At 35.7% G+C, this 26,743-nt stretch overlaps 1 protein-coding gene across 2 annotated transcripts in view; it reads left to right on the top strand.

The window, feature by feature from the left end:
• The window catches only part of LOC111147427 (von Willebrand factor D and EGF domains), a 70,206-nt gene that overhangs the window by 13,346 nt on the left and 30,117 nt on the right, over positions 1 to 26,743 (top strand). The window contains exons 3-12 of one of the 2 annotated variants that reach the window (XM_022503434.1): positions 509 to 740; positions 9,762 to 10,009; positions 10,580 to 10,669; positions 12,806 to 12,950; positions 15,606 to 15,823; positions 16,070 to 16,143; positions 17,975 to 18,245; positions 20,616 to 20,824; positions 20,979 to 21,943; positions 24,815 to 24,951. In XM_022503434.1, coding sequence (XP_022359142.1) covers positions 509 to 740; positions 9,762 to 10,009; positions 10,580 to 10,669; positions 12,806 to 12,950; positions 15,606 to 15,823; positions 16,070 to 16,143; positions 17,975 to 18,245; positions 20,616 to 20,824; positions 20,979 to 21,943; positions 24,815 to 24,951 — 2,589 coding nt within the window. Of the gene's footprint in view, positions 1 to 508; positions 741 to 9,761; positions 10,010 to 10,579; positions 10,670 to 12,805; positions 12,951 to 15,605; positions 15,824 to 16,069; positions 16,144 to 17,974; positions 18,246 to 20,615; positions 20,825 to 20,978; positions 21,944 to 24,814; positions 24,952 to 26,743 lie in introns of those variants that run through there. The other variant, XM_022503435.1, reaches the window with a different exon arrangement.

The following is a 26,743-nucleotide window of genomic DNA, read 5'->3' as shown; positions in this document are numbered from 1 at the left end:
GCGTAGAATTTAGTGATTCATCATTTCCATATAACTCTCAGTGCTCATTATATCAAGTGGCCTTCTTAATGCCCATTACCCAATTACCCTATACTCCTCACCCCTCCAGTAATCTTACACATACTACATCCAGTAATTTTAGAATAAATTTCCAAGGTGAATTTATCTTTTTGCTCAATATTAAGATGACTTCAGATTCTCTTGTCTTAGAATGTATCACTATGGTGGTAAGTTATCTGATATTGAATTTGTCTTATTTACATTACAAAGGTAATATAGAATAAATTTAAATGGAATAAGATTATATTAGTTATGAACACTTAACCTTAAATTTAGTATTCTTTAAATTTAGTAACTATATAAATTTCCTCTTACAGTACAGGTACAAGTTATTAGAGTTTTTAAATAATAGTTTATTATTTTAAAGGTTGTTTTGAAGAAAATGCAAAGTTGACTTATGTGTGAAAATAAATTGGATTTTCAACTTTTGTTTTCTCTGTTGCAAAAGGTGAATCACTGTGGAACACAGGCCCCCATCTGGCTATCTCTGAGAGATTCAGAGACACTGCCTTCACCTGGAGAGATCAAGCAACTGACAGCTTGTGCCACGTGGCAGTTTTCATTTAGTGCTACAAAAGACTGCTGCTTTTTTCAAATCCCAGTGTCTGTAAGAAACTGTGGAAACTTTTTTGTGTACTTACTACAGCCCACTCAGGGATGTATGGGATATTGTGCACAAGGTAAGAAAGTATGAGTGATATCCATGGGCTGTTAATCACGGAACTGTTTGTGTTGGTGTTTTGGGGCCATTCTTTGGATGGGTTGTGTTGAAATAATACAGATCTCAGGAAGAGTCTCGGTCTGCCACTGTTTGTAGGGTGAAGCTAAATTTCTGGTTTAAATTAGCCAAACCTATTTAGGATTCTTTCCTCCCTTTGAACATGATGATTGAATGTGTTAAAAATTCATTGGTTTCCTCATGTCCCTTTACTTTTTCAATTAAGAGATGAAGAATGGTGAGTAAAAGAGATCATGAAAATATGTTTGATATTATTTCATCTTTCATTCATTAATATGGATTGAATGTTTATCCTTTGCCAGGAATTATTTTAGGACCTAGGGTTATGGTAATGAACAAGACAAATGGGTTATCTTACCTCATGCAACTCATATTCTAGTGGAGTGCCTCAGACAACATACATAAATGAACTGAATATGACCCAAAGAATAAAATAAATATCCATGAGTCCCTACTATATCAAGGCATGATTAGAGAAATAAATTGGTGGAGGAAAGGAGATAAAGCTTTCTTAAGGACAAATGCAAATGTGTGTAGCTACTATCCTACCTATAAGGTGGAGTCTAATTCCTTTTGTTTTGGTTGTGGGCTGTACTTAGTGACTTCCTTCCAAATAATAGTATATAGGAAGGAAAATACAGTGATTTCATAGTGGAGAAATCTAGTAGACACTTTATTAATCAAGTCACCAAGGTTAATATCACTAGTGATAATGTATGTTGATATTGGGCTCCTACTAATAATATGCAATAAGATGCTCTTCTCTTTTGTGGTGTTTTTCCCTAAAAGCCATTACCCTGGTATAATCATGAGAAAATTCATGTAAGTCCAAAGTCAGAAGCATTCTACAAAATACCTGAACAATACTTTTCCAAAGTGTCAAAATCATGAAAAGCCATGAAAGAGTGCAAAAACTGTCACAGATTAGAAAGGACTAAGGAAACATGAAGAATAATGCAATATGATGATAGCCTGGATTTAATACCAAAACAGAAAAGAAAACTGGAAAACTAGTAAAATCCAAATGGAGTTTTCAGTTTATTTAAGAATAGATTCCTAAGGTTAGTTTCTGAGTTTTAATAAATGTATCATGGTTTCATAATATGTGAACATTAGTGGAAGGGGTATTATTACAGGTAAAGATCCATATTATTTTCATAATTTTTATGTGAGTCTAAAATTAACTTTAAATAAAATGTTTTATCACAACCCAAAAATAAAACAAAAAATAAAATTAGTTTTGAAAGCAGTATGTGTATAAATTAGAGAAAATAGCAATTGACTGGCACAGGGTTGCTGTCTTACAAGAATGCCTAAAGAAGGTTTCTCTCAATAGATGATGAACTTGAGCTGAGCTCTGAATGAGTGGAATAAGTCAGCCATGGAAATATACGGGGAAAGAGCATTCTGTGTAGGAAAAACAACAAATGCCAGTGTCCTAGGATAGACATGAAGATGGCCGTTTAAGGAACTGAAGGAGGAACAACGTGGCAGGACGACTGAGTAGATGAGACTTTAGAGATGAAGTCAGAAAAGTAGGAAGGGGACAGAATCTGTAGGAATTTGTAGGGTCTGTAGACCATGGTAGGAACTTAGATTTAGTCATAACTGCAGTATAAAACCTTATGGGATTTAAAGTAGGCAGATGTGGTCTAAGGATTGTATTTAAAGGGCCACTATTCCTGCAGTAAGACTCCGTTTAAGAAGCTTTGGAAAGATGGTGGTCGCTCTAAGGTTGCAGGGGGGGAAGGAAATGGTTTATACTATGTGACAGAGGGAAGAGGTTATTGAGTTGAGATGTCGTTTGGAAGTAGAGCTCATACACTGGGTATGGGAGAAGATGGACAGAAAGGAACTAAGGACAAAGCCTAGGTTATCTTCTTGGGCAATGGAAATGGGAAAGTAAGACATCCTTTGGGAGAGAAATGGAAAGTTGCACTTTAGTCTGTTCTGTAAGAGGGAACATGAGATATAGAGACATAAAATGTACACCAGGTTCATGAGCCTGCCACTGATATGGTATTGACTAAGGATACTGGGGAATAGGGGCGCTTGTGGGGTAGCTCTCATAATACACCATCATGGAGCTCACAATAGATAATTGAACTTACTGAGTTTTTGTTTGTTTGTTTCATTCTCTCTATACCCAATTATGACTGTGAACATTTTGAAGACCATGTACCCTTTACATCAGGGTCTCAAAACCTTGTGTCCTTAACAAAGTAAGGATTCAACAAATGGATGTTTAATAGAAGTTGTTTGTTTTTTTCTTTTAAGATTTCATCCACTCATTTGTGAGAGATGGGGAGAGAGAGAGAATGAACAGTGAGGAGGAGCAGAGGGAGAGAGAAAGAGAAGCAGACTCCCTGCTTAACCGAAAGCTCCATTCAAGGCTCGATCCCAGGACCCTGAGATTGTGACCCAAGCCGAAGGCAGATGCTCAAATAACTGAACCACCCAGGTGCCCTTAGAAGTGTTTTATAGAACTAGTGACCCAACTCCTCAGATAGGAGGAGCTCAAAATAGAAACTACATAATCGTGATTTTTTTTTTTTTTTTTTACTTGGGCTGCGTAGATAAGAATGGAACCAACAATTGAGGGATTTATTCTTGGGGTAGAGGGAGTGTGCTGATAGGTGACCAGATTATGGGAGGAAACCAACTTCCCCTTATGTTATCTGGACTCCTTCATATGTAGTCGATTGAAAATGCTGGGAGATACTGTTGTAGATCAGCCATCTTAAACTAGGCAAACACTGGATTCAGCAAACAATAAAAATTGTATGAGTAACACCTACGAATATTTTCCTCCTGAGGTCCTTAGACTCTCCAGATTAAAATAAAAATAAACAAATATAAACGAATAACAGATCGGGCAAAACAATGGCAAAGAGTATATATGTGGAACCACAAATTGCAATGAATGATGTGAATGAGAAGATTAAAAGTTGCTGTAGCTAAGAACACCAGAGGGGAGGGAGGGTGAAATTTATGAGATGCTGAGAAAGCCTCTACTGAGAGCAGGGCATTGACATTGAGAGTTTGAGGGTAGATAGTCCTGGGGCAGATAGAGAGTGTGGGGAAGAACCTCCCAGAGAGCAAGGGCAGCACGTGAACAGCCTTGAGGCAATGAGTGTGGTGCTGCTCTCACGAGCAAAGCAGCACAGAGATGTTGGATCGCAGAGAGTGAGGGAGAGCCTAACAAGACATGGATTTGGGAAGGCAGCAATGCCTGATCCTTAGGGAGCTCTTCATTTTATTCTCTGTGCTATGAGAGGTCTTAGGAGAATTATCCTGAGAGCATGAGCCAGTAAATCTTCATGTTTCTTACACAGCTGCTGGCCAGCTAAACCTGGCGGAAAGCAGTACGTTCACTGAGGAAGGACAGCATCTGCTCAGCTAATAGAGCTAGTGTTATTCATTGGGAAGGGGAAAATCCAGATAGATGCATCCATTTCATTGAGTGGCCAAGTTGAGGGATTTTGAAAAATGTCTTTTAAGTGTTTTTCAATATTTGTGTCATTAAAAAGTTAATTTTGTATAAAATTTCAAATAATATTGCCAAGTATTTGTGGAAAATTGTGTAGGTGTTTCAATGGAAAAAAAAACAATAATATGCCTACATTATTTTAAGAAATATTGATTACTGTTAAAAATGAAAACAAAACTTTCATACCAGAGAATATCATAAAATAAAAACAACCAAGTCATCAGAAATACTGTTTACATTGAATTTATAAACAAAATACATGAAATTTGCTTTTTTATGGCATACCCTTAAAACTTAAAAAAAATTCCTGTAGATGCCATTTCCACCCATTCAGTTTCTCAAGCTTGAATATTCGAGAATTACTTCTCTTATTCTCCATATTCAAGTCCTGCTACTGGTTTTAATTAAGGAGAATTTTGGGGAGAAGATTGTTATTTTTTACTCTTTGTGTGTAAGTTATTAATCAGATGAACACATGAATTATCCTCTCTGATGTGCCAATTAAAAAAAAGCTTACCTTAAAATACTATTTAGACTGGAATTAGACTTCATGGATAGCAAACAAAAATGAGTCACTTAATCTGCGTTGTGTCTCTTTTTCTTGCTTACCAAGAATCTGTAGCAAATGTTCCCAGTTGGTGGTTTGGCCATGTTACAATGTCAGGCTGAGGACTCTGTGAGTCTCTAGGCTTTTGCTTTTCCTTCACAGTGAGGGGATGAAGGTCCAGTTTAAGCCCTTTATGTGCATTTTAGACAAGATGAAATGGGAACCCCTAAGGGTGGAAAGAGGGCATGTGCTAACTGAAACACTTCCCTTGAAGGAGTTGATTCAGAAGAAGTCTTATGACAGCTACTTTAGAAGAATTCTTTGGCTTATCTCTGTTTTCAAGAGGCAGTCTGTGAAATGTACTTTTTTACTTGGACAAACTTCTGCTCCCAGCTAATGGGCAATTGGATAGGCAACAATCAGTCAGTCATATTTAGCTTAAAAAATCATGAAAACAGCAAAAATTAAAGAAAAATGTTTCACTTTAATAATATATTCTCATGACTGTGTTTTGTTTTTTAGAATTTGTATATAAATTTCACACAGTTTATCTGCACTTTCTAGAAGCCAAATAAGAAGGTTAATTCAAGATTATACTTATCAATACCATTCAAACAAAAAGACTTATATATAATTATTAAGAATTCATTGGGGGATGCCTTGGTGATTCAATCAGTTAAGCATCTGCCTTTGGCTCTGGTCATGATCCCAGGGTCCTGCTCAACAGGGAGTCTCCTTCTCCCTCTGCCTGCCACTACCCCTGCTTGTGCTCTTTCTCTCTCTGACAAATAAATAAATAAAATTAAAAAGAAATATATAAGGTCTAAACACCCCAATTGAAAGTCAGAAATTTTCAGATTGGATAACAAAAGCAACAACCAACTACAGGTTCCCCAGAAGAACCCATTTTAAATATAAAGAAAGATGAGATTGAAGATGTAAGGATAGAAAGAGATATACTTAAGTACCACAAATCACAAGAAATCTAGAGTAGTAATATTAATATTAGACAAAGTAAATGATTGAGCAAAGGATATTACCTAGAAAAACAAGGGTCATTTCCTAAAGATAAAAGGGTCAATTGAACAATAAGACAAAAGAATTCTAAAGATTTGTGTATCTAATAATGGAATTCAAACTACATGAAGCAAAACTTACAGAACTTCAACAAGAAATAGACAAATCTATGGTTCATGTTGGAAATTAGCACCCATCAGTTGATAATTGAGCACATAGAAACAAAAACAAAAAAGTGGAGGAGACTAGAAAACTCTATCAACCAACTTCATCTAAATGACATTTAGAGAAGATTCCACAAATGATTGAGTAGCCCACATTCTTTACAAGTGCACAGGAAGCATTATCAAGATAGATTACATTCTAGACCCTAAGTAAGGAAATTAGAATATTAGAAAAAGTGATGTTAGTAAAAAAAAAAAAAAAAAAAACCACTAAATATACAGTGAAAACAAAGTTTACAAATAAAAAAAACCTCAGCTTATAGTTAAGATTATTTGTTTATTTTAGAGAGAGAGAGTGAGAGAGGGAACACAAGCTGGGGGAGTGGGAGAGGGCTTCCTGCAGAGTGGGGAGCCCCACGTGGGGCTCGATCCCAGGACCCTGGGATCATGACTTTAGCCAAAAGCAGATACTTAACAACTGAGCCACCCAGGCAACAATCAGTTCATAGTTAAGAAATTAGAAGTAGCAGCGCAAATGATACCCAAAGTAAGCAGGAAAGAAATAATGACCAGAGTGAAAATCAATGAAATAATACACAAAACAAAAAACTTAAGATAATCAAAAGCTAGTTCTTTGATAAATTCAATAAAATTAATAATTCTCTAGCCAATTCAATCAGTACAAAACGATAAGACAGAAATTTCCAATATCAGGATAACAGAGCTAATACAAGTACAGACTCTATGAATATTAAAAGAATAAAGAAGAATTACGAATAACTCCCAGTACATTTGACAACTTAAATGAAGTAGACAAGTTTCTTGAAATGCACAGATAACAAGAGCTCACTCAAAAAAGATAATTTCAATGGCCCTATATTTATTAAACAAATTATATTTCTGGTTAAAATCTATCCCATAGGCAAAACAAACAAATGAAAAACCCTGGCCCAGATGGTTTGGGAATTCTTCCTAATAATAAAGGAGGAAATAATGCTAATTTTACACAACTTTTCCAGAAAAATGAGTAGTAGAAACTACAAGACTCCCCAAGTCCCACATTACTCTGACACTAAGAGCAGACACACATGACAAGAAAACTGTGAAACAATATCACTCGTGAATATAAATACAGATGATATCATCTATTTAGAAAACATCCAGTGGAATCTACAAAAAACTACTGGAGCTAGCAAACAGAGATACTGACTAAAAAGATCAACATATAAAAGTTATATTTAATTCTTTATATACCAGCAAAAATTTCGTCTAAAAATACCAATTATAGTACTAAGTATATGGAATACTTAGGAATAAATATGGAGAAAGATGTATAAGACCTATTAAGTAAGAACAGTAAAACTTTGCTAAGAGAAATTGGGAAACTTAAAATAATGGAGAGATAAACCATGTTTATGGAACAATGATTCGATGTTAAGAAATCAGTTCTCGGGGCGCCTGGGTGGCTCAGTGGGTTAAAGCCTCTGCCTTCGGCTTAGGTCATGATCTCAGGGTCCTGGGATCAAGCCCCGAATCGGGCTCTGCTCAGCGGGGAGCCTGCTTCCTCCTCTCTCTCTTATGGTCTATCTTATGATCTCTTCCTGTCAAATAAATAAATAAAATTAAAAAAAATCAATTCTCCCTGGAATAATTTATAGCTCTAAAACAATCCTGATCAATATCTCAGTAAGTTTTTTTGTGGACATTGAAAAATTAATCCTAAAATTTTTAAAGAAATACAAGATATCAATATCCACAACTTTAGTGATAAGGAAAAGATTTGGACAATTTATGCTAACTTTTAGACATATTCTAAAGTTACAGTAATCTACAGAGTATTGCATCAAGATAGACAAATAGATGGGTGGAAAAGTATAGAGTCTAGAAATAAATCAACACACATAGTTAACTGATTTCAACACAGGAACACAGTCAGTTCTTAAGGACAAGTTTCAACAAATTGGGTTTCCATATACAAATAAAATGATCAAAATGCAAATAAAAAATAACTCACAATGAATATTAGTTTGAGTTGCAAGTAACAGAAAACAAGTAAAAAGAATGTTTAAAAATGATGGACTGTAACAATTTTAGGATCTGTCATTGAATCCAAGAAAGAGTTAATAAATAAGAAGTCCTCAGAAGGTATGGGCAATAGAGCAGCTCCCATGATGTTGGCAGTAAGAGTCTGTAGACATTCCTGTAGAGCTTCATCAGTGACTTGACCCAGTTTTCAACTCCTGTCTGTAGGTTCAAATTCTAAATTTTTCCAAGAAGCAATATGATGAGCCTATCTTTGTTCAGGTAGTTACCCTTATCCCAATGAACTGAGTTTGGCATTGAGAATTATTATACAGTTATAGTTATAGTTATTACCATGATAGCTGCTGACTCATTTCTGTAATCCTGCACATGGTTAGAGGGGAGGCAAGTTACATGGAAGCGGTTCAAACCAACTCTCATATAAATTTATGGAAATTGTAGTTTTGTTATTTAATAATGTAGACTAAAATTTAGAAAACAAGATATGAAAGCTGCGGTTGTTTTAAAATATGATTATAAATTATCTCCATTTAATCTCATCTTGAAAAGGGAAAAAATTATTATTAAAAAAGAACTATTAAGTCTAGGTCTATATTAAAACATACTTCTCCAAAGAATTGTCATTTCAGATATTTATGTATTTATATCTTTACGCTCAACTGAATAAGGATACAAATCTGAACCTTTTTCAGCTATTTCTGATGCAGAATTATACCCATGTCATCCTGATGAAATTGAAATAGGAGGTGTCTGTGTTCCTAAGTACCATATTTTATTTTTTAATAATTATTTATAAACTAATAATTTCAATGGGTTTTTATATACTGTAACTTACTTTAGATGTTAATTATACTATTTGAGAGAGAGAGCTAGTGAGAGAGAGAGAGCACACACCAGAGCACGGGTGAGGGATAGAGGGAGACAGGGAAGCAGACTCCCTGCTAAGCAAGGAGCCCAGTGTGGGACTCCATCCCAGGACCCTAGGATCATGACCTGAACGGAAGGCAGATGCTTAACTGACTGAGCCACCCAGGTACCTGAAATCAAAACACATTAGATCCCCAAATTTAATTTTGCAAATGACCAGAGATAGAAACTGCAAAGTCTTCCTAAATTTCTAGAGAAAACTTCAAACATTTTTAACATCAGAAAAAATGAAAAGACTAAGACTATTTTTTAACACTTGATATATTTCACTGAACAGTATAAATCACTCTTGTGATGAGCAGCTCTTTCAATCCACAGTAATGATAAGTTGAGTTGTAAGAGTAAATGATAAGAGTAAAACAGTGAGTCATTTAAATTTACATTATAATGACTGTTTTTTAAGTGAGAAATTATAATGTAAAAGACCTTAATTTTATTGTTTGCTCTGTCTTAGAAAAGGAAATCTTTCAGAAATTGCTTTAAAGGAGGTAAATTACTTTTATGTCCAAGAGCTAGACTCTTCAAGAGTAGACACATCCAACATGCATTAATATAAACTTGAGCTGATAATTTCTCTGCTGTCAGTATTTCTGTGATTATGGATCAAAATAAGAACATGCAACTTTGCTGATTGCTAGAGAATAATTATTTCTCTAAGTGCTATCTTCCTTTTCCTAATATAAATCCCTGAATTAGTCTCTGTGAGTTTTCCCCATCACCAAGTCTCTGTTCTTTAAGATTCCCGACTTCAGATGATGCATTTTCTCCCATCAGGTCAGCTGTCTGCCTCATTGCCACCACCACCCCCAGAAAGGCCCAAAGTTGTGGTGGAGCTGATTGGATCCAGGCTTTTCTGTAGGTGTGCTTTTGAGGTTTCCTCTGCAAACACCTCAGTGGGATTTCTCATAACTTGGTCTAGGCTTTCTTCTCAAGAAGTGAAAGAAGAGCTGAAGCAAGAGACCACAGTTCAGGCATCCTCTCTTTTAGAACTGGATGGCATAAATCTCAGGCTCGGAGATAGGGTATGTTCACAAACAATTGGATTTTCTTTTCTTTTCATGATGTGTTAATTTTCAAAATGGATTCTTTTTAATATAACATATCCTAAACATACTTTTGGCCTCAGAATATAAAGTACTATTGTTTTTCTTTTTCTTTTTTTTCTTTGCAATCGTGCCAACTCCAGTGATAATTGGATGAGTCAATAATTTTAGTGACTACATGTGAAGATCCACTGTTGCGGTTGGCTGGATTATCAAGGAACCGATATAACTGCATATCTCATTCTGGTTTTAAAATGATACGTTTTTATTCTAGAAAGATGTTTTCATTTTTTTAATGATGCTATCACTTACTATCTACTTTTAAATATATCTTAAAACACAAAGTCTACAACACTTTATGTTGAGGTTTTGAATAGCTAGTATTTTTAAATGATGGACTTTTTCCCAGTTTTCAAGCAAGTTTTAAAATTATTTCATTTCTTATTATCTTGTTTGCACTATCTACCCAAAGTACTTAATTATAATAGTTTACGCGTATTTTCTCCATAATTTTATTGCTAAATGATTATTTGTTAATTGTATTCGTAGATATTCTGTAGTGCTTCCGTCTTTTTATTGGAGAAACCACATGTACAAAGTTTAGCCATCGAAAGCCAAGAATTTTTTGCAGGCATTAAGGTATGTAGCCATGGGGGTGGATCAGAAAGATTACTTCTCTATCACTGTGTTTTCCATACTGCGATCTGTGGATGCTGGTTCTAGGACCTCATCACCGACTATTGAGATCCCAGAGTCTGTATTTTTGAAAAGTAACTCAAATGACTGTAATGCACAATGATGTTTGAGGACCCCGTTAATGAACAAAAATTGGAATATATTTGCATATTTTTTTCAGAAGTAGCTCAGATTAGAATAAAATAAAAGTTTTATTCCCATAATTCATTCCATCATATAACTAAAAGTTAGAGTATTGATATTTAGTTATGCATTTGGAAGACAGGACAAGGTCCGGTACTGAAGCCTCTGACTGGAATAGAATTGACCCAGGGATCTGTGCTCTGTGAACTGTGATGAGGGGCCTCATTAAAGGAGGCAGCATCTGTGGTCACTGCTGGTAGCACAGGCATCCAAGAACAGGTGAGCTTTTGCAGCAGACGAGCAGGTATGGCAGCGAATCCAGAAGGGGTGGAAGGAATGGGGGAGTATCAGGTGGTCTAGGCAGGCAAGCACTGAACACCCTCTGCGGTCTCAGCCACGGTGCTGGAGTTTGGCCTGGATTCAGCTCCAGTTAGGGGACAAGATGGGATGATTGATAGATTGTGAGATTAATACTCAGAACCAGGGCAGAACCTGTTCCTGGAGTATGTCCACTTATACACAACAGGGACCAGGGTAAGAAGGGAGAAGAGTAACCATGTTGTCGAATAGCATAATTACAGTGGACGGAGAGCAGAGCTCAGACCTTGGAGCACGGAACCTTTGGATCTCCATTGGTGAACACTCAGCAGACATCAGGGTTCAGCGGTCCGCCGCCAGAAAATGTTTCTGATTAGGCCAACAGAGAGAAAATATGGTGCGAAGAAGCATCTGTTTGGAGAGCTAGCCAGGAACTAAGATGGATTAAAAACTTGCTGGTTCACAAAAGGATTGGCCTATGAACTGGACAGGACCGGTCCTAGATTTTCAGTACTCAGTAATCCAACTGAGGAAAACAGAGGCAGTGAAAGAAGCTGATGGTTGAGATATTTAAAGTGATAATAGTATTTTGATTTATATATTAAAATATACATAGATTTCTATTTGCAGCGACGTGAATGGAGCTAGAGTATGTTATGCTGAGCCAAAAAAGTCGGAGAAAAACAAATGCCATATGATTTCATTCATGTGTGGAATTTAAGAAACAAAACAGATGAAATATGGGAGGGGGGAAAGAAAGAGAGGGAAATAAACCATAAGAGACTTTTTTTTAAAAATTAAGATTTTATTTATTTATTTGAGAGAGAGTGAATGAGTGCACAAGCAGGCAGAGAGGCAGGCAGAAGGAGAGGGAGAAGCAGACTCCCCACTGACCTGGGAGCCCATTGCAGGGCTCAATCCCAAGACCCTGGGATCATGACCTGAGTCGAAGTCAGACACTTAACTGACTACGTTTAACTGACTGAGACACCCAGGCGCCCCATAAGAGACTCTTAATGATAGAGAACAAATTGAAGGTTGATAGAGCAAGGTGGGCAGGGAGTGGGCCAAGTGGGTGGTGGATATTAAGGAGGGCACTTATGAGGAGCACTGGGTATTATATGTAAGTGGTGTATCACTAAATTCTACTCCTGAAACTAGTATTGCACTGTATGTTAACTAATTAGAATTTAAATAGGAGTTTGAAAAAAAAAAAAACCTTACATTTTTAATTTATGTTAGGAATGGATATTAGTCCCTAAGAATAAATACACTCTTACCTTGGTGAGTCAGTAAACGTTGACAAAGCAATGGAAGAATATAGTCATCTTTGTCTCCTCCATTCTCCAGTACCCATCCCAGAACCAGAATCACTAAGGCAGTACCAGGCTGCCTAACGTGTTGGGGAACCAGATTATGGCTCAGCTTGGAGCAGTCCAGCAATTCCACGTGCTGCCAGTGTTTTTAAGGGTTTGGCTTTAATTGATCTTGTTTAATTAAAAAATTCCAGGGCTTCAGTTATTACTCCTAGCTTATTTAGCAAAAATACGAGCTGTCAAGAAAAATGCTCTTGCAGAATTTTATCTTAGGAATAAATTCTGTTTTGACATGACTGCTCTGCATGCTTTCTTTTGCCAGTTACACCCAGAGTTAAGCACTATATCAGAAGATGGGAAAGAATATCAGTTGAAGATAGCGAGCACAGTTCCTGTCATTTGTTCTGAACCCAGTGAGCTTGGCCAGCAGTGCAAAATCTCATTAAAACTGAAAACTGTTGATCAAGGTAATATTTTAAATTCACTTAATTTTATTATTAGATTTCAGATAATAATTAATGCTTTTTTTTTCTTCTAGAAAAAGTCACTGGAGTGTGTACATGTAATTAATTATGTTGTGTGTTTACATCAAGTTATGGCTCACTCATATTAATACTTCTGGGCTATTATCATGACTGTCAAAACAATCTATTGCAGTTCTCATTTATCCCTCCTGGCCTGGAAGCTTTTGTTAAAACCAACCAACCAGCCCAGTAATGAGCAGCTCCTCCTCTTATTCTCTCCTCCTCTCATTCTCTTCCTCCTCTCACTTATTATTTTTTTTCTTTGCTTTGTTTTCGGAGATGGAGGGACAAACTGCTCTTGAAGATTTTCCAAATACCCCGAAATAGGGAGGTGTGATATGGAACTTATGCCAACATAAGTTCCAACTTAGGCAACGTGAATCTCCTAATGCATTCTTTACTTCTCTCTCCCTAATGTAAGCTTGTGTTTGAGATCTTTTGTTTTAAAATTCTATTTAAATTACTAATTATATAGATTGTAGGATGCATGGCTGCATATATGTCACTGTCACAGCCTCTAGAGAAAGGTGAAATTCTCCCATGAACATGATAGAGTACGAGAGGACAAACCATTTATAGCAATCATTGGGTTGATTAGATTCTGTTTCTCCCCCTAAGACTCCGATATAGAGACCAAAGCACATAAGAGATACATAAATTAGAATGCAACTTTTAAGAGAGATTCTGTTTATACACCTTTTCACCATAGGACATAAAATGTTATGTATATTTATTACATACAATATATACAATACAATATATCTAGGTCTTCATGTCTGTATTACACCAGATTATATGGCTGCTGAAGCGAGCACCGTATTACACCAAATTAAACCAGAGAAACAAAAGGATAAAAAGAGAGTCTGATGGGAATGAATGCTGCACCCAGTAAAGAGATGGATATGGAAATAGAAAGAGGCATCGAGAGAGGCCGTCTCCAGGCAGTTGACAATAAGCAGGCTGAGGTCATACCCTGCTACGTATTTAGATTTCTGGGAGCACCATGAGCAGTATTGTATTTTGAAATTCAGCAGAGAAATATGAAATTAGACCCTCTCTCACACCACTTGACATAATTCTACTTCAGACAACCTGTGAAAAGCATATTTTGTAAATTTTGTTACAGTTTACGGGGACGAATAGGAAGAGGAAGATGTTACTGGTATTTTCCAATTGTGTTAGCCAAAGATTTTCTCCAGTTGCAGGTTTACTTTGAGTTATATTTGTGTGCTCTCAATTCTTTCAACAAGACAAGCATTATAATAATAGAAAAGCAATATATTTCTACATTTTCAAAGTTTGCATGTTCCTGTTATCTGTCAATTAAAAATAATTTCCTTTTTTTCTGGAGAAGAATTTCTGGATTTCATTTTGGATATGTTTCACCTTATTTTTTTTAAGTGTATCTACTTCCATAGAGAACAAGTTGGTCTCTCCTAATGTATTTCTACAATGACTATGCTGCTTTATTACAGGCTTACAGAGAACAATACTTGGCCCTCACACCATAGACTGAGGAAATGATGTCAGGGGCTATATCCAAGCCAGATGTTTTCCATGATCACCTTAGGGAGCTGGCTAAGAGTTTAGATGTTTTTGTTAATTTTTATGTGTATAGGAACAGTATGTATTTCTAGGGGGGAAAATGCATGAATAAGAACTTTTTTTTTCTTTCTCAGGAATTTGTAGTCCAATACAGTGTTCTATATCAGACCAATATAATTTTATACCTTAAAATTATGTGTCGAAGAAAAGAAGATAGAAAGTTTTTAACAACTGCTGCTTTTTTCTGGATCTCAAAAGGATTTTGTAATCAATAATTAGATAGGAGAGCAAACTTCCCTTTTTGCCAGTTTTTGGAGCAATCTATCCTTTTTGTTTAGTGGTACATTCCAGAAGTTCCTTTTTCCCTCTTCTCTTACCATTTTCTTTCTAGATTATTATTTTTTGTTCTTTTGTTCTTTTTTTGTGTTTTTGTTCTTTGTTCCATAGGAAAGGGAGCATCTCAATATATTCAAGGTTCTGAATATATTGGGACATTTGGGAGAAGAAAAGGAATAGAGAGTTTATTACCATGTGGAATTACTTAATTTATGTTAACATTTCTGTTTTTAAGATGATGATCCAATAATCATCTATACCAACAATCGTTGCTATCACTCAACAATGGATAGGACATGAGTACAAACCCTGTGAAATGTCACAGACATATCAGGACCGAAGGCACAATTCTTAGGCAGAAAGAACATCACATTATGTTTCTTGGTGGTGGAATCATGATTTTTTCTTACAGAAATACAATACATTTTCTATACTGCTTTTGAATTTTATGCAGGTACATATGGATTTATAGCATTATTGAAAATAGTACTGTGTATGTACATATATGTGTATATATTGAAGTTAATTAATTCATTGTAAAGATTGGGTAGGGTTCAGTAGCTTTGTTTTTATTTAGACAAAATTACAACCATATTTTTAAATAAGAGAAAAGAGGAATAATCTCTCAATTCAGTGTTCCATGTTAATCAAGTTGTCACATGCTTTGGTTGGTATATTTCCTTTAAAAAAATGTCGATGTATTTTTTCACAAAATAGGTACAGAACAGCGAGGTTTAAATTTGGCGCTGTCTTCCTGTCACGTGGACCTTCACTGGACATCGTCCTGTGCTAACGGATCATGTAGCCATGCTTTGGTTTACTACACTGCTGTGACAGATTTTTCTCGAGATGGAGACAGAGTGACAAACATTGTAGTGGAACCTATAGTACATGAGGATTTCCTGTGGAATAGCTACATTCCAGACAGCATCCAGGTTGACAAATTACAAAAAACACCTTTACAATTGGAGCTTTAAAAAAGATATATTTATTTGATCAGTACATCTTGTAAACTTTTCATTTCAAAATTGTTTAATAAGCTTTTTCCATTTTTAAATGAATCAATTTCAATAACTGGTAAAAACAGTAATGACAAAGTCATTGAGATTGCTAAGCAATTTATTGTGTATCACTAAATACAATTAATGATAATATTTACCAAAAATGTCTTTGCTTTTAAGATCAAAGTGAAGGATGTCCCAACTGCTTACTGCTATTCATTTACTGACCCACATATAATTACATTTGATGGCAGGTAATTTCCTGAAAGTTTTTTTTTCTTTTAGTAGTTTTTGTTCTTTTGGATTTTGCTTTTGTTTTCTTTTAAACATCTTTCTATTTTATTGTTTCTTCATCCTATTCATTGAAAGATTAGATGGGAAGGCATGTATGGATATCACTGGCTTGTTTCAAAATACTAATTTATTTATTTTTTTTTTAATTTTTTTTAAAGATTTTATTTGTTTATTTATTTGTCAAAGAGAGAGAGAGAGAGAGAACACAAGCAGGCAGAGCGGGCAGGCAGAGGCAGAGAGAGAAGCAGGCTCCCCACTGAGCAAGGAGCCCCGATGCGGGACTCGATCCCAGGACCCTGGGATCATGACCTGAGCCGAAGGCAGCGGCTTAACCAACTGAGCCACCCAGGTGCCCCAAAATACTAATTTATTTGTGTGGAGTTTTTTTGCCTTCAAATTTGGCCCTTGATAAGTACACAATTTAGTTATGAGGCTGAATTAGTAAAAATGAAGATTCTTACAAATACAAATAGTCCTTTTAACTTGATTTCATTATCTTTAATAGTGGTTAAATTCTTGGCTCTAGAGATATTTACTATATTGCATTTCTACATGATACTGAAATAATCCTTAAGGTTTAGGTGAGATGATTAGGCAAACGCATTATAATCTTTTTAAAAACTGAGTATTTCTATTTCATGACAAGGATACTCAGGGGAAAACTATTGTAGCCATCATGAATACCTGGATATCTGCCCCTGGAATGCAAGTAAAATGGACAAAATGATCAAAAAGTAATCTAAGCTATCTTGCTATTAATATCTGCATATGAGGATTTAAACTCAGTTATACCGTTCTGGGGAATATCTGATTTTAAGATGTCCCTAAAGAAAATTATAAGAACAACTTTTTGTTGAGTCAAAATTGTCTTCATCATGTAAGGTAAGATAATTTATTCGTTTTAAAAAATTTTAATGTGATCATAGTCAGTAAAATTATTCAGTATGAGCAAATAAATACAGAACTCCATAGCAAATGATAATCAAAAAGTTTGAGCAATTATTGAAAAGTTGTAGAAATTGATCCCACATGCAAGATTCCTTTATGGTTACAATAAAAATCTTAGAAGTTTTAGTGGAAAAACCTCTAGAAAGCATAGTGGGGATTAATTCAATTGGTTATAATTCAACAAGATTAATTGTGCAACAGGTGACAAACCCTGTTCTCAATGCTGGGGGTATGGCAGTTCATAAAACAGACATCTCCTGCTGTCACGCAGCTCACTTCTGCATAGGTAAAGAGATATGCACAGTTGATAAATAAAATACAAACTGTATCTGAGGAACATGGGTCCTATGAAGAAAACTATAGCAGGGACAGGAGGAGAAGGCTCTAGCAGGGTTGACCAAAGTGGTAAAAGGAAGAAACAAGTCATAGGATTAGGTGTTTGTCACTACTTTGTTTCATTCAGTGCTCTAAACTAACACGAAGTAGTGGTGTCTCGGTGGCTCAGTCGGTCAAGCGTCAGAATCTTTATTTGGTCTTCGGTCCTGATCTCAGGGTGGTGGGATCAACTCACATGGGGCTCCGCACTCTGCGGGGAGTCTACTTGAGATTCTCTCCCTCTCCCCCTCCCACATGCATGTGCATGCTCTCTCTCTCTCTCTCAAATAAATAAGTAAATCAAAAAAATAAAATAAACTAATATGAAGCTATTAGATACATGGATTTTTCATTCTTGTATCAAAATACATTGAATGTGTATAAATAAATTGAACACACATTTTTTGCTTATAACGTATTGTGGTATTTTGTACAGTTCTTAATGCAGTTGATTTTTGTTAACCATAGGGTATATGATAATTTCAAAACTGGAACATTTGTGCTTTATAAGAGTGTGTCACGTGACTTTGAAGTCCATGTACGCCAGTGGGACTGTGGAAGCCTTCACTATCCTGTGTCGTGTAACTGCGGGTTTGTTGCCAAAGAAGAAGGTGATGTTGTTACTTTTGATATGTGCAGTGGTCAGCTACATGGATCACAGCCATATTTATCTGTAAAGAGCCAAGATGTAACCAGCAATATCAAGATAAGTGAATCCTACTTAGGAAGAAAAGTCACAGTATGTATGATTTTTTTAAAGTATTTGTCCTCTTTTTCCTACAGATTTTGGATTAAAATCTGAACTTCTTTTCATCTCTATTAAATTAGGAACTATCATATTTTAACATTAGTTTTCCCCCAGAAATAGCTTTTTGACAACTAATACTGATCTTAGTAGGAATAACTTTTTTCTTTTTCTGGCTTAGCACACACGAATAGACACAACATAGTTAATACTTCATCAAATCTAACCAGCCTTACTTTAAGATTTCAGTGTAGTAACTTGGTGGGTTATTCCTATAAATTATTTTTGACAGTTCTGAGTAAATAGTATATTACACAGAGATGAAATATATAATTAAGAATAAGTATTCAGGGGGGTGCCTGGGTGGTTCAGTCGATTAAGGATCTGCCTTCAGCTCAGGTCATGGTCCTGGGGTTCTGGGATCCAGCCCCACATCAGGCTCCCTGCTCAGCAGAAAGCCTGCTTCTCCTTTTCCCACTCCCCCTGCTTGTGTTCCCTGTCTCGCTGTGTCTCTATCAAATAAGTAAAATCTTTTTAAAAAAGTAAGTGTCCAGGAGTAGTTAGCCAATTTTTGAAATGAATACAGGTGGTTCTGTCTCAGGAATAGGCTGGTAGATACATGGAAAAGATTAGAGATCATTAATATTTTAAAATAATAGTTCGTGTGTGTAAGCTATTTATATTATAATGTCATTTTCCTTTCATCTTCCAAAAAAGTATATTCCAAGTGAATAAGATTCAAATTTAAATGAAAGTAGTAGAAAATACAGATGAATGTTTCTATAACATTGAGGTAAACAAGAATTTTTAAACATAATGTTATGTATTTAAATTCCATCCTTAAAAACTAAAATGCAAATGAAAAACTGGGAAAATATTTTCTACATATAAAATATACAGTTAATATAAAAAACACTCCTTTTTGGAAGTATTTTTCTATTTTCCTGTCTTTTTGTTTGTTTGTTTGTTTTAAGAAACTCTACACCCAACGTGGGTCTTGAATTCATAACCCCAAGATCAAGAGTCGCATGGCGCTACTGGGCCAGCCAGGTGCCCCTAGAAAACACTCTTATACATCACTAACAATCAGCACTTCAATTAAAATGAGCAAATAATATACACAGGCAATTCACGAAAGAAAACTGTAAATATATCCAAAAGTATAAATAACCAACAAAAATATGAAAACCACGACCTCATTAGTAATCGAAGAAATGCAGATTAAACATCTCATACAATGTTGGCAAGAATAGAAATAGTAGCTACAGTCTTTCCAAAGGACATAGCTATATTATGCATGCACACAACCTACGCATGTCATTTTTCAAGAAATTTTACTTCTGAAAATTTACTGTAATAAGTATATTCAGAGTCCTGATAGTGTTCATTGTATCTCTCCTTCCAAGATCAATGATGAATCTTGTAGTTTAACCAAAACCCCAAGTAAAGTGATGTCACACAATAGAACACTGTCTAGTCATGAAAATTTTGGAGTCAATTGTATTAATTGGCAGGCAAAGATATAGGAACATATAGGAACAGTTTTAGAAAAATCGGCACCAAAATCTTAACATGAACTAGCTCAGATTGAATGGTAATGTAAGGTTTGTTTGCTTTTAAAATGATTTTTGGGAGTGAGCACTTAACGATTTTTATAGAGAAAAAAATGGCATTTTTAAATTAAAAAATTGAAGGAGAAAGAGATGAACAAACATAGATCGTGTATCTTCAGTGACTTTAGAAGAGAGCATTTCTCAACATTCAGGTCCCTGATCTGGGAGCAGCGGTTGGCCTGTGAGGAGGATCATGGATGACACAGGCTATTGAGATAATTTGACAAACCCCTTACTCTTATTCCGACTCCCCAGGTATGCCCTGTTTATAATTTGGCTTATGATTCTGTTTGCCTACTGTGAAGATGAGAATGTTGATTAGCCACAGGAACATGTATTCCTCTGGAATTACATTTATCTGTGTAAATTAATTACTTGGCAGTCTAGTTCCATACTTAATTATTATCAGAGACATTACTTGGTAAACATAATCCTCAACATTTATAGCTGTTTTGATTGTATAAAATACCCCACCTTAGTTTAGAAGAAAAGAGGTTTGAAAAAAGAAAGAGGTTTGAACAATATTTTGCAATAAAAGAGTCAATATATAGATCAGATTTCAAGTCTGCAAAGTGTAAAAGCTATTGATTTGACACATAGCATTAAAAGAAAAATTGTAATCTGAAGAAAATCAGTATTCTGTTCTCTCTTTATATTGAAGGAATAAATGAATTTGTTTCTTCTCAAATAGTTTTTTTTTCCTTAATCCATATTGAATATTGCTTAAGCATCTTTTATTTCTGTATTTCAGGTTTGGTTTTCTTCTGGAGCATTTATCCGTGCTGATCTTAGTGAATGGGGCATGAGTTTAACAATCAGAGCCCCTAGCCTAGACTATAGAAACACTTTGGGACTTTGTGGCACCTTTGATGAAAACCCAGAAAATGATTTCCATAATAAAAATGGGATAAAAATTGATCTAACTTTTGATAATTGTGTTGCTTTTATTAATGAATGGAGGTAAGAAAGTAAACTGTTTTCATTTGTTACTGTGTTTAGTGGAGACACAATACTCTGCCTTTTTTTTTTTTTTTTTTTTTTTTTTTGGCAACATGTTACTGAGAAAAAATGTTCTTGTGCAATTTATTATTCTTTTCTGTTTTTCACCTGGAAGGATTTTGCCAGGGAAAAGCATGTTTGACACAATGCCAGTTTCTCCGCCTTCACCTGGAAAACTGTCCTATTGTAGCTGCTCATCGGACACTAATTCTTTATATCCTTCCAATCGTCTGGACAGTGCTTCTCAACAAGAGATTGTTTCAGGTTGCAGAGATCTCAAACATGTCAGATTCTCTTTCTTGATACCAGAACTAGATGTCACCTCTGAGTATATTAGTTCAGAAGCTCTTATCAGAGGGATAAATGAGTATACATCTGGAGAAGAAAATAATTCGAACTTCCTGCCTCAAGAAAAAAATCATGTGAACCTAACCAAACTGGAATTACATTTACAAAAACATCCTGGAAATGAAAAACAAGAGGCACCAAAAACTCTGGACAATGGGAAACATACATGGGGCGAGGGTAGCCACAGCCAGGAAATGAGGCGGGATCCACAAAACAGATGGAAACGGCAAAACTTTTATGAGTTTCTTCCTATGTTTGCTTTCCAAAGTCTTAGCCAAAGTGACCTAGAAGAACTTGCTTATTTCTTCCCTGAGGACCATATTGAGGATGTCCACCAGGAGTTTGTCCCTACATGGCCCACACCCTCTGGTCTCACCGAACACGGCACTTTGTCGCTCTGCCAGCAGACTCTTGCCAACTCTAGCATAGGAAGACACTGTCTCGCCTTTCTGGGCAAGAGCCTAGATACTGCTATAGATATGTGTGTTCAAGATGTTCTTCTAAAAGATGATCTTAGCTGGGCAGAAGCCGGTGTGGCTCTTTTAGAAAATGAATGTGAAAAGAGAATTTTGGAAGAGGGGAAACACAGCACAGAAGAATACAGCAAGTCAGTTGAAGACATTCTCGAGGTCCTCAAATGCCCCAGTTTATGCAGTGGCAATGGGGAGTGTGTGGAATGGGGATGCGCATGCTCCCCAGGCTTTAGTTCCTATGACTGCAGTGATTCACACGGTGAGTGAGAACTCTACAGCTTTGATATTGCATATGCTATTGGGTTATGGAATTCTTTGTTCTTTTTTTACTTTCAGTATTTTAACAGTGTTTATTCAGATTATTTAGGGAAAAGAACCCCAATTAACTAATTGATACAGTCATAATTCTTCCAAAGCATCTCATCTTAGAGTAAAAGCTGTGGTACTTAAAATAGCCTATAAGGCAGGCTGTACCTCTTCAAACTCATCTCCTACAACTAAAACCCTCACTCATTTCACTCTACCCATTTTGGTTTCTGTAATGCCAAGTTTTCTTGACCTCAGGGTCTTTGCATGCAGTTCCTCCCTCCTGTTGTAGAGAATAATCATTTTTTTCTAGAACTCAAATTTAGTATTTTTTGGATACTGTGTTTCTAATATTCTGCTAATTATGCCAGTTTTCTTAATTTTTTTCTCTAATCCACCTACATGGTGCAAACTATTACGTCCCAATATGTAAGAGAAAGAAATTTTTAAATATCAATTTGAGGGGCACCTGGGCAGCTCATTCAGTTAAGCATCTGTCTTCAGCTCACGTCATGATCACGGGGTTGACCCTGTGATCCAACCAGCATGGGCATCAGGCTCCCTGCTCAGCGGGGAGCCTGCTTTTTCCTCCGCCTCTGCCCACCCCCCTGCTCTTGTTCTCTCTCTCAAATAAATAAACAAAGTCTTTAAAAAAAATCAATTTGATTTCATTAGCCATTAAACCAGTAATTCCAGATTTTCCTTCTACCCCCACCATCCCACCCTTGTATCTGAGAGACTTCGCCGTCTCAGTAAATGCAAACTTCACTCCCCTGACTGTTCACGTTAAAAACTTAGAGTCATTTTGACTCTTCATCTTTTTTTTTGTTCATGCCTCAGGCTTAATCTGTTAGTAGCAAATCTGGCTCTAGCTTTAACAATTTTCATCTCTTTCCCAGCTACAATTTAGTCCAAGCCACCTTTATTTCTCATCTGGATTATTACAGATTTTCTCAAAATTTATTCTCCATGCAGCAGCTAAAGTGATCCCTTTGAAATGGTAGTGGAATTATAGTACTCCTGCTTAAATCCCTCTCATGGCTGTCCTTCTCCTTCCAAGTAAAACCTACATTCCCTACCGTGGCCTAGAAGACCTAATGCAGTTGGAGCTTCCTCTCTCACTGAATTTCATGTCATTCTCTCCAGAGCTCATGGCCCCACAGTGTTATTAAGTGGTTGCTTTGCTGTTTCTCAAAGAGGCCAAACCTGCTCCTACCTCAGGACTTTTGCATTTACTTTCCGTCTCACTGGAGCATTCTTCCAACATCTATCTTTGTGATGGACTTCCTTCTCTTCTCTCTTCAAATGTTATTATTTGAGACATCTTCCATGGTCATTCAAAATAAAGTAGTTTCCTTCACACACCCCATAGTCTTTATGTCCCTTCATATAGTTAATATATAAGTTTTCTTCATAGTCTTGAAAACAATTATGCAATATACTTTATTTTTCACTTGTTTTCTTTTTGTCCTCCTATATTAGAATGTAAGTTATAAGAAGGCAGGAGTTTTATTCTGTTCATATATCCTTGGTGCCTAGAATAACATCAGAAAAATAGAAATTGCTCAGTAAACATTTGTTGAATATGAAAGAATAAAGTAGCAAATATATATTTTTAATTTTCACAAATATTTTAGTGTTCTGAGCACGCAATTTATGATCTTATATTCCACTGCTAGTAAAGTTATATCCACTTAGATTTTGCCAGTACTTAGAGAACTGTTACTTTTATATGCAGCATTTATCTATTTTGACAGCCAGATCTTGCTGATACAGATAGTGTATCATCTTACTGAGACCAGAATCAGATATGTAACAATATGATAATCAGTTAACTCTGACAGCTAGGAGAAATTTTTTTCCAGTGATTGAAAGTACACCTAAGATTGTGGTGGCATATAGGATAGCAATAATACATAACATTAGTAACATTTTCATGAAATTTTGATAACTCTTATACTGTTTAAGAATTTTAAAATTTTAACACATTAAATTTTAACACATTGCTAATTACACTGTTTTATTACAAAAGTATTTTTTAAGGTTTTTTTTTTTAGGGATTTTATTTATTTATCTGACAGAGAGAGATCACAAGTAGGCAGAGCGGCAAGCAGAGAGAGAGGGGTGAAGCAGGCTCCCTGCTGAGCAGAGATCCTGATGCAGGGCTCCATCTCAGGACCCTGAGATCATGACCTGAGCTGAAGACAGAGGCTTTAACCCACTGAGCCACCCAGGCACCCCTACAAAAGTATTTTTGGTATAACCCATTTCTATGGCATAGACCAAAATGGCAAGAACAAAACACAGGCCATTGTAGTAGTAATTTCTTAATGCTTGTAAATAATTGGTATTAAACATTATTAAAACATTAATTAAACCTGTATATTTAGGCACTGGTAGTATCTTTAATGCTATTTTTATTGCTTTGATGGTGGGTCACACTTAACACCAGATTTCTCTTAATATTTAATAGTTCAGGGGTGCCTGGGTGGCTTAGTGGGTTAAGCGTCATGATCCCGGGACCTGGGATGGAGCCCCTGGTTGGGCTTCCTGAGCTGCTCAGCAGGGAGCCAGCTTCTCCCTCTCCCTGCCACTCCCCCTGCTTGTACTCTCTCTCTCTCTGTCAAATAAATAATATCTTTAAAATACATACATACATATATATATACATATATATATATTTGTTTAATTAATGTACTAATATTTGGAGTAGAGTTCAGAATATATTTTCCGTATGCTTTTAACTTGGACCTTGAAAATAATTAGTTTATTTTTCTGGAATTAAAGAAAATTTGTCCATTTTGTTTTATCATTCTGTCCAAAGACAAGACTCCTGAAATTATAGAACTTGAGAATGCTGGATTCTGTAATATTCGAAAATATAATTGTATGACAGTGAGAGTGTTTGGTCAAGGCTTCAAAGAATCACCTTCAATTAAATGTGAAGTTACTAAACTGCAGGTATGTTAATTATAGTGTTGAAAAACAATCAAGTTTATGATTTATTCAGATTAATTTTATCTTGAATTAATTTAGTCTGTCAATTAATAACATAATCTCAATGGATGTCATAGCCACAGAGCGCTCAATAGGAAAATGGTTGAATTGCTTGACCTTAAAGCTTCTTCCTTATTTGTTAACTCTATTAAGCTATTTTTATTGCAGTATTGGTTCATTATTCTAGTTATAATAAAAAATTAAAATAATATTAAGCTTGATATGGAAGCTTCTGTATTTATTAAAATGTAAAACCACAAAGAATGGAGATCATTTTTATCCAAGCCAGCCTGTGTGGCTTAAGGGGCACAAGGATATGAACAGTTCCCTTTACAAAACAAAATGTTGAAGAATAATTGTACTTATCCCTTATTTCAAAAAGGAAATAGTGTTTTTCTTTCTTTAGGCCATAAATAATGGACATGATCACTCAGTTTGAACACTGGTGTATCAAATTACACCTTATTTTGACGATTATTTATATGGTCTTCCTTCTCTTTATTCAAGTGGATTTTTATTTTAAGGGAAATTCTTTTAAAGCACCTACTTGGATAAGCTGAAAACTTAAGACAGCAAATGACATTTTAGCATTCTTTTTACTTTTTCTCTAAATTGCTAAAGCCAAATGGGATCCTGAGATTGAGAATTTAAGGAGGAAATAACTTTTGTATCTGTCTTTATCAAATATTTATACAAGAAAAATATGCTTATTTCCAGATTTTTTTAGTAGAGCTTTTCTAAATAACCATGAAATATTTTAATCCTAATGAAATAATAAGACACACAATAGAAAATGGAATATATATATAATTTTGTTCACTTAGTATTACTCAAGAGAGTAGACATTATATTGTTTGTGGCAGAATGAATCATATGATATATACTACCATTAAGTGATTTGCCAAGAAAGAGAAAGTACATTTTGTACTTACTTTCAGATATATTATTTGCTGTGATATTTATTCTCATACTACCTTTTTTTCCCCTAATCATTTGATAAAGAGCACGCTATGAAATTTTCTAACATACTATACAGAACTACAGAAAGAAATATCGATGTTCACTAGCCCAAACCAAACTTAATTAGATTAGCTATTTTCTTTAGCACCCTGTTCAGGGTATTTATATATTTCATTTGTAATACAATTTTTTTTAAAGATTTTTATTTATTTATTTGATAGACAGAAATCACAAGTAGGCAGAGAGGCAGGCAGAGAGAGAGGAGGAAGCAGGCTCCCCGCCAAGCAGAGAGCCCGATGCGGGGCTCGATCCCAGGACCCTGAGATCATGACCTGAGCCGAAGGCAGAGGCTTTAACCCACTGAGCCACCCAGGTGCCCCTTTTAATGTTTGTATTCCACTTTGAATATCCTCTGCACTCTGGTTGATTTTAGTTATGTACTTATTTGGAACGTATACAAAATACTATCATGGTTCTGAGGGTTTGCACCATACGAAAGGTACACACAGAGAAATGTCACCGTTTTATCATCTCTACCACTCTGTCCATTACCCTTTCTTTCCATCCCATTTCCATCTATCCCCTGAAAGTATCCACTCTCACTCTTCTCTGGTTTATTCTTACTGCCTTTCTTTTGCACAAAGGAACAGATAAATCCCTTTTTTTCACATGAGAGGTAGCATATTATAGATGTTCTTTTCTACTTTTACAGTAGTAATTTTAAACAAGTTTTTATCTAGAGATGCAAGCACCCACCCAATCCTTTCTTTAACTCCCTGCCCCCAGACCAGGACTT

This window comes from Enhydra lutris, unplaced genomic scaffold (genome assembly GCF_002288905.1).
Source record: "Enhydra lutris kenyoni isolate GAN:26980312 unplaced genomic scaffold, ASM228890v2 scaffoldscaffold16, whole genome shotgun sequence".
NCBI classification, from domain to species: Eukaryota; Metazoa; Chordata; class Mammalia; order Carnivora; family Mustelidae; genus Enhydra; species Enhydra lutris.
Note: the sequence above shows the minus strand (reverse complement) of the source record. Positions and strands in the feature narration are given on the sequence as shown.